This window comes from Haliotis rufescens, unplaced genomic scaffold (assembly GCF_023055435.1).
Source record: "Haliotis rufescens isolate VD_foot unplaced genomic scaffold, xgHalRufe1.0.p SCAF_110, whole genome shotgun sequence".
Lineage (NCBI taxonomy): Eukaryota > Metazoa > Mollusca > Gastropoda > Lepetellida > Haliotidae > Haliotis > Haliotis rufescens.
Window position 1 is genome coordinate 459,970 of NW_025963792.1, and position 8,221 is coordinate 468,190.

The following is an 8,221-nucleotide window of genomic DNA, read 5'->3' on the forward strand; positions in this document are numbered from 1 at the left end:
CAATAGACTTTTTATTACATCAGATTATGTGACACGTTCTTGAATGTCGCCACAGCTATGTAGTTAATCTGAAAGGAAACAAGTTTGGATGATATGTATTTCTGATATCACATCAATATACATTTACAGGACAGCTTTGTGTGTGGCCTCATTTACATGATTCAAATGTTTGTACAAAGAACAATATTAGTGACGGGTTGTTTACAATTCCTACCTTTGGAGAGTTTTCCACGAACCTCAACTTCGCAGACTGTGAGAATTTCTTTTCTTGGTGGTATGTACTGCAACAACACAAATCGACCCGTTGTCGAAGGTTTGCAGGTTAGAACATCAGGTCTTGATAGTTGTCCTTTCTTTTGTGCACATGTCATCGGCTGAGAACTGTTGTTCTCCATGGGGTTTTCTTTAAAAACTAGGATTTCCAGGTCACGGAATCTGGAAGCTGATATAGAAATACAATATTATATCATTATCAATATCAGGAACTAATACATAAAGGTCAAAACAAGATCAGGGGCGGTCGGGTAGCCTAGTGGTTAAAGTTTTTGCTCGTCACACCGAAGAACCGGGTTCGATTCCCGACATGGGTACAATGTGTGAAGCCCATTTCTGGTGTCCCCCGCCGTGATATTGCTGGAATATTGATAAAGACGGCGTAAAACCATACTCACTCACTCACTCACTCAAAACAAGATCAAAGTTGACTATTGCACGAAAAGAAACGAAACGTGTGTTGCATGCGACTACTAATTGATAATTAATAGGCTTTCGAATAATAGCAGTTCTGGCGGAAATATTGAAAATCAGATTAAAACCACTTGATTTATTCTGCATGTAACGTTTCCTATAGCATGTTACATAAATATAAATAGGGGGCACGGGTGGCCCAGTCGTCTAAGGCGCCCGATTCGCTGTGCAGAGTTGCGTCCCTTGGGCACGCCAGAAACCTATGATTGTGGGTTCGAATCCCGGTTCGCCCCGATTATGTTTCTATGTTTGTCAGCACCATGGAAGAGGTAAACGTCTGAGACCTGAATCACTACGGGCTTTCCTCCCACATTAAGCTGACACGCCGCGATATAACTGGAATACTGTTAAAAGCGGCGTTAAACCCAACTCACACACACACACACACACACACACACACACACACACACACACACACACACACACACACACACACACACACACACACACACACACACATAAATAGGTGTTTATTTCAAGAACATACCGCAACCGTCCGTCCGTCTGTAAAGGGTGACGTTATGTACATCATAGATATCCACCAAGTCAACCATCCACCAAGGTCTCAACACAGATTGAGCGGAAGTAAAACATTGACCTCCTCTGCGATTGCCGCCCTTGTCACCATCAACCACGTGATTAGGATCTGAATACTTGTCATAGTTTGTACATCCGTATGCTGGTTTTCTTAAGGCCAGATTGCCTACGTCTTTGTGACAAAATACATAATATATAATTAAAACAGTGCTTACAAGAGGCATGGCATCTTACAAAAACAAAGCTTACACGCAAGTTGTTTCAGTTTGACCGAGTGGGTTTTGCTTGACGTGCCTGTAAACATTATTACAGTATTACACAGGGTATCAGTTTGACTTGGGTTGAACGTGATGCATGGCGTATGTCTGAGACAATTACCTCAGTGGTGAATCTATGAGCAGCCATACGTTGCCGATAAACCGGGTACACAATCAGGCCGAGTATGGAATCCAACCTCATGATCTGCGGTCTGCGGTACGCCTATAATCGCAAGTTTACTGACAACTGCCTCCCCCGATCTCTATCCCCCCCCCCCCCCCCCCCCCCAGCAACCCCACCCCCACCCCACCCCAAACACACACTCAAAGATACAAGAAATATTTTCGTTCAGAACAATCAGCTTCAGCAAACGAATTTTACCTATTTTCAGAGCCTTCATGGCTCTGTTGTCAACCTTAGAGGAGATGTCTTGAAGCTTTGTCTCGGTATCTTTTTGTCGCAACCCAACGGACGTCAGCTCTGACTTCATCTCAGAGACTGAAGGGGAATAGATGCTATGAGTTGATGCACCACGTTCTTATGTGAAACATAATGATGGTTCTGTCCTGCTATGTTCAGTTAAGTTATTACGTATTTTAGAATTAAGCCTGTCAAAACGATACGCCATAGCACTGAGTCGTGGACAACTGAACATTTTTATTGACATAGGGCCCAAACATTTGCAGATATAAACTTTTATGCATTTAAAGTTGACATATTCCAGAATGAAAGATGGGACATGTTTCTACACATAAAGAACAGAGAAGAATGTAAACAGCATTTAGAAAAAAAACACATGCATGTTGTTATTTTTAAAATAAATGTCATTTATTCTTTTTTCAGAACTGTTATAGTGCAAACCATTTCAATACTTTTACTTAAATAGTGCAAACCATTTCAATACTTTTTTAACATTTCATTTGTCTAAATACCTAACAGGTTCAATATGTTTCCAAGTGCACCGAAATTCTATGCCCTTTGTTTAATATATTCAGCAAACATTCGACGTATCCCCTCTTATCATAAGCCCCTCCGGGCAGGACCCTTAATCTCCAGGGCTATCTATAAATTTCAATTAACACCTCCTAACGTCGCCGGATCTTACGTCTATACATACACGTGGGACAATGACCTTGCCACACGTTATGTAATACCTCGCTCTACAAAACCCGACTGACATGGTCAGTCAGGGAGACAGCCTAGAGAAGAGCCAGAAGGTAAGTGACAGAACGGTTCTCCCACCCGGGAACATTGGCCACTAGGTCCCGGTGTGCGTTCTGTCACGTTATTATCAACATGTACCTTTTCGACTCATTTCAACCATCAACAATAAATATGGCTGCTGTCGTCTAAACTTCACCCCTGAGTTTTGTCCTCCGTCATCACCCTGAGCTACCATCCGAGGGCCGAAATCTACGCCCTTGGACAGAACTTTAACCCAAATAGAATTGACGGATAATCAAGACTTGTATTCTCTTGCATTGCCATTTTATTCTGTATACCCTAATACATTCTTCCACAATAGAAGGTTGTTCTTATCAAGTATGATACATGAGAAGATATGGAAAATCTCATCTTTCTTTCGACATGAAATATATCAACACGAGTAGATAAAAAATTGTAATCGATTGGTGTTGGTAAATTTCATATCAAAAGAAACATGTCAGATCATACAAAAATCATTCTTCAAACTATTTGGTTTGTAAACTAAAACAACCAGTGTGCTGCTAAACAACTTCAGTGGCAGAGAGATCAGTGATGTCATTTAATTGTGACAAAATGGTAGCTTAGTCTCAATAGTCTCAAAACAGTGTGATGCAATTTTATTGTAGCAATATCAACGTTTTGGGGACATTGAGCTCGAAAGTGGACGAATTACACTTCTAAACACATTTCATCCACATTTCAAGTTACAAAAATAGGCGAAGTAAGAAACATTGGCATAATATGGTCGACAAAAAAGGACGAAAATAGGTGTTTTGTGATCTGTAGTTCTGTTATAAGATTGCGTGATCAACATCCGTACCTGCTTTTCCTCCACCATTTCCTTCCATGTGATGTATTTTCTCCATGAGCTTGTCAACTGTTTTTTGTACCGCCTCCACTTTACCTCACAAAGCAATGATATAAATACAACTGTTAATATGATCTGCATTGAAAGGCCCAAACGTGTAAAAGTGACACAAACACTGAATCGACGTTAATTTAATCTTTGTGGTTCGAAACATTAAACAAATTCAGGATAAACATTTATCCATTTTTCTGTGTATCTCACTAAATGATACAGAAGGGGACTCCATAGGGAGTCGCGACACGTGAACTTTGATTCGCAAATCAGAGTGACGGCTTCTAAATTATCAAATACGAACGAGCAAAACAGATTATGCCGTATAAACGTCAATGGTACATCAGCGTTGAGAATATATTACAGCGGAATAACACCCGAGCGTTTCTCTGCAACAAAAATGTTATATACTAGGTTTGTTTTGTTGGGGTTTCCTCTTCTTTAGATCGCAATTCCCAAAACGAACCCGAAGCATCCTTCAAAATTTAAAATTAGAGTAACAGCTTTACTTGCAAAGACCGGTGAGAAATATTTTCATATAGTCAATGCTACAAGAGAATTGTAAATGGCAAGGAAACATTAAGTTCTGAGAAATAATTCCTGTAAAAGCAAAACAAAATGTAAAAAAAATGTAATAGGGGACAGGGTGGCTAATTCGTCTAAGATGCCGGATTAACTTGATTTGTTTGTTTGTTTGTTTGTTTGTTGTTTAGAAATCAGAAATAGTACAGCAATTGACGGCGGTCTGTAAATAATCAAGTCTGGACCAGACAATCCAGTGATTGATATCATGAGCATCGATCTACGCAATCGGGATACGATGACATGCATCAACCAAGTCAGCGAGCCTGACCACCCAATCCCCTTAGTCGCCTCTTACGCCAAGCATAGTCACCTTTTATGGCAAGCATGGGTTGCTGATGACCTTTTCTATCCCGGATCTTCACGAGTCGATTTACTTATGAAGATATATGGCATTTAAGGAACCTATTGTCATCAATTCCAGGATTTAACCTGATCATCATCCTCTTGATTGTCAGTACTATACCATTGCGCGTGGATTTTACAAAAAACGAAATACTTAAGCATTCCTTGTATAAAAATGGCAATACTTTCATATTGCTGACATATTTTACTGTGCAAAGTGGCGTCAACCCCAATTAATTCCTCTCCTCCGATTTCGAATTCGAATACACGTGGCTCGGCAACGTTATGCATACAGATAAAAACGCAATGTTATGTGAATAGATATATTAACCTCTTGAATGGCTGGCATTGCATTCTTAATTAAGGGCATAAACATAATAATCTAAACCTTTATATTTGACATTGGTCACTGAAATCGAACATCCCGCCTACTATAGATATTAAAATGAACTGATGCCACACTACCAATCACTGTCGGTATGACAAATGAGTCGGCGTTTCTTAATCACAGAATCGCAAACAGATAGGCCAGCTGTATGTTCGTTATAACGGTTTTCCATGTCGATGTAAACGGGTTCCAACGTTATTTACGTGTATTGAAAACAAATCGAATATAACTTTTGGACACTTATTTGGTCCAGTGAAAGATTTGACACCTACGAAACTTCAGGTGAACCCTGAGCAGACGTCAACCGCCACATCTAAGTGAATGGTGTGTGGGTTCAGAAGCCAATAGGATGCCAGGTTTATGAAACGATTTAGCTCCAATTCTTTACCACCGCGATTCGGAAATGTCGTTAAAGAGATAAGGTTCACACTGAACACAAATATTCCTTCGATCATGGTACTATTTCTGGGGTGTAGGTGCCATGGAGCTCACAGAAATGAACAATATAACCACAACAGGATAATGGCGCGGTCTTTAACTTCGTGTTTGAGAAATATAATATTCTGTTCTGGTCTTCGTTGGGAGAATTTGGAAGCCTCGTAGGTGATTACGTGTGTACCTTCCTCTCCCTTGGTACCGGATTTAATACTTTGCATCTGCTCCAGGATCTTGTCAAACTTCTCATCGGTTTCTTCTTGTCGGGATTTCACAGAAGCAAGGTCTGACTTGACCTCGGAAACTGGAAACACAGATTCCATGCAGCTTATCATATTATCCATAACAGGAAACAAATATTATTCAATGCTATATTCAACAGATGTGTTACCCGATAGTTGAATGTCTGTTGAGCCTGACCACTAGATCCAGTTAGTCGCCTCTTAGACAAGCATAGTCGGCCTACTAAGGATGCTTAATATGGTAAGGTGTTATTGCAACAAATGGGGCTCAGACGTTAACCTAGAGAAGTCATGCATGCATTGTTGGGGGCACGGGGGGCCCAGTCGTCTGAGGCGCCGCGATTCGCTGTGCAGAGTTGCGTCCCTCGGGCACGCCAGAAACCTATGATTGTGGGTTCGAATCCCGGTTCGCCCCGATTATGTTTCTAGGTTTGTCAGCACCATACCTGTGCTCGTGGGTTTCACCGAAGTGATAAACGTCTGAGACCTGCATCACTTCGGGCTTTCCTCCCACATCAAGCTGACACGCCGCGATATAACTGCATTGTTTTTAAATATGGTGGGTAGCTAGATGCGTCATGCATTGTTTTCAAATATGTTGGATACCTAGAGAGGTTATGCATTGTTTTCAAATATGGCGGATACCTTAGAAAAGGTACAGACAAATGGACTTATAATGGTTAATATATGAAAGTAGTATTTCACTTTAAAATATTGAAGTATTGCCTTGACATCCAGATGATGGCCACAAGCGTGTGAGCAGGAAAGGCCTCATTTGCCACGATTATTTTAAAGATTACTCATAGATTTCTCTCAAAGTAGGATACACACAATGCCATTTAGAAAGTGGTCAGATGAAACACATGTTATATTTGGGATAACACTTTCTGAGTAAAGTACAGATTCTCGTACTTGTTTTAGGTTGAGTCCCGTCCGGGATTCGAACCCACACTGCCAGAGTAAGAGACCTATGCCAGCACACAAAGGGGTACACAAAGTAAGTGATCTAAACTACCAGCTGCCTCAGTGTCTGAGTGGGTTAGATCGCTGACTTTGTGTGCAGGCAATTTTTATATTTATGTGATGCCACGGGACACACAGGTTAAAGTGGAGCTCGTCTTTAATAAACTAATTCTTAAACGAAACTTTTACAGAGGAATTAGTTTCACATTTATTGGTTTACAGAAGCTGTGTGGTGTTGTGTCACAAAAAGAGCTAAAATTAGGTAATATATTTAAAATTACAGATTACTCAGATCATACATGTATAGACGAGTAACAATGTTTGGTGTCATTGCCTTACAATTCTGAAACAGTGGTTCAATAAGCATTCTCGGTCAATGCTGGTCAATGTATATAATTACTTCACGATATTGTAAATCTATGTGCCCGCAACCTTTGGTAACAGATCATACAGCGTTGCTTCGTCATAATAACATTCCATTTGCATCTGCAAAGTTCACAATAATGCAAAATATTATTGACTATATACCACGCATTTATTTTTTTGTTCTGTATATATACGGAGGGATTGTTCGGAATGCGGTTAATAGTACAATCATTGCTGTCCGAGAGTAACGGGAAAAGGCGAGTATACACGAATGTAAGGGATTTGTTACCTTCTTTGTTAGAGTTGATTCCACCAGGTGAAGAGAATGAAGGCACAACGAAGCTTGAAGCTGGTCTTCCTATTTCAAACCCAGAAGCCACAGAAATGGCCCCAAGAATAAAAATACTCATCATTATTGCCAAATACCTCCGAAGTATGAAGTCAGGTCATGCGTTATCTCAAACTATATACGTGCAATACCGATCGTAATCTGAATATTTTTTCACACAACAACGTCGGTGTACAAAGAACTAATGCACTGAAAGACAATGTTATCCTTTTCTCTCGTGAGAAGTTTCACTTAAGAATGTGTGCTTAATTCTGAACACAATCAAAAGCAACACAAACGAAACACATTGTTGTTGAAGGGTTCAACCAAAACAGAACATACCGTTGTTTTTCATATTTAGCTCACCTTACTCATGTCCGTCTTTTTCGTCTGTTGACATCTTTCGACTCAGAAACGACTGGACCAATAAGACTGACATTAAAGTGCAGCGTCCTCAGATGGACAGTTTCATCTTTAAATCAAACAACGAATCTGGAAAATATTTTAGAGAATTGTCAAAATAGGAAAGTTTAAAAACGGAATATATGTATTCAGCCCAACGTTCTTGACATATGTCAAAAACGTTTCATGCTTCCAGATGAAGCAACTGATCATCCATACATTTTGGGAAATGAAATTTAAATGTATAGCTGACCAATAGGGCATCATCGTTTGTTCGTTGCAGTGGCTGATGGTGCAGCTAAACTGCACTTGACTCACCGACATGTCCACATGTTCATCCTTTACAGTGATATTTAAACCGAAATTAAACATCACTGTAAAGGATGCCATGCAATGAGGTGGGGCACCCATGTTGAGATGCTACAGATGGCGGCCTGTAAACAGACCAACAGTGACTGAAGTTATGAGCAATGACCTACGTCATCTACCCACTAGTTTGGTCTGTTGTTTTTTACGCCGCACTCAGCAATATTCCAGCTGTATGACAGCGGTCTGTAAATAGT

General features: G+C 40.3%; 1 protein-coding gene across 1 annotated transcript; it reads right to left on the reverse strand.

The window, feature by feature from the left end:
• Window positions 1–7,446, reverse strand: LOC124144056. The gene is made up of 7 exons (XM_048393039.1): window positions 7,218–7,446; window positions 5,542–5,661; window positions 3,569–3,652; window positions 1,924–2,040; window positions 1,235–1,456; window positions 215–442; window positions 1–68 (listed from the first exon to the last, which is right to left on the reverse strand). The coding sequence occupies exons 1-7, from the start codon at window positions 7,339–7,341 to the stop codon at window positions 64–66; spliced, it is 900 nt and encodes a 299-aa protein (XP_048248996.1). The 5' UTR covers window positions 7,342–7,446; the 3' UTR covers window positions 1–63.
• Window positions 7,447–8,221: the final 775 nt, after the last annotated feature.

Excerpts from the sequence above, each read along its gene's own strand:
- LOC124144056 (XM_048393039.1), bottom strand. The coding sequence starts at position 7,341 with ATGATGAGTATTTTTATTCTTGGGGCCATTTCTGTGGCTTCTGGGTTT. Across the intron at positions 2,041-3,568 it reads AAATGGTGGAGGAAAAGCAG|TCTCTGAGATGAAGTCAGAG; the intron begins GTACGGATGTTG and ends ATTCCCCTTCAG. Across the intron at positions 443-1,234 it reads CAGACGGACGGACGGTTGCG|CTTCCAGATTCCGTGACCTG; the intron begins GTATGTTCTTGA and ends TTTCTATATCAG.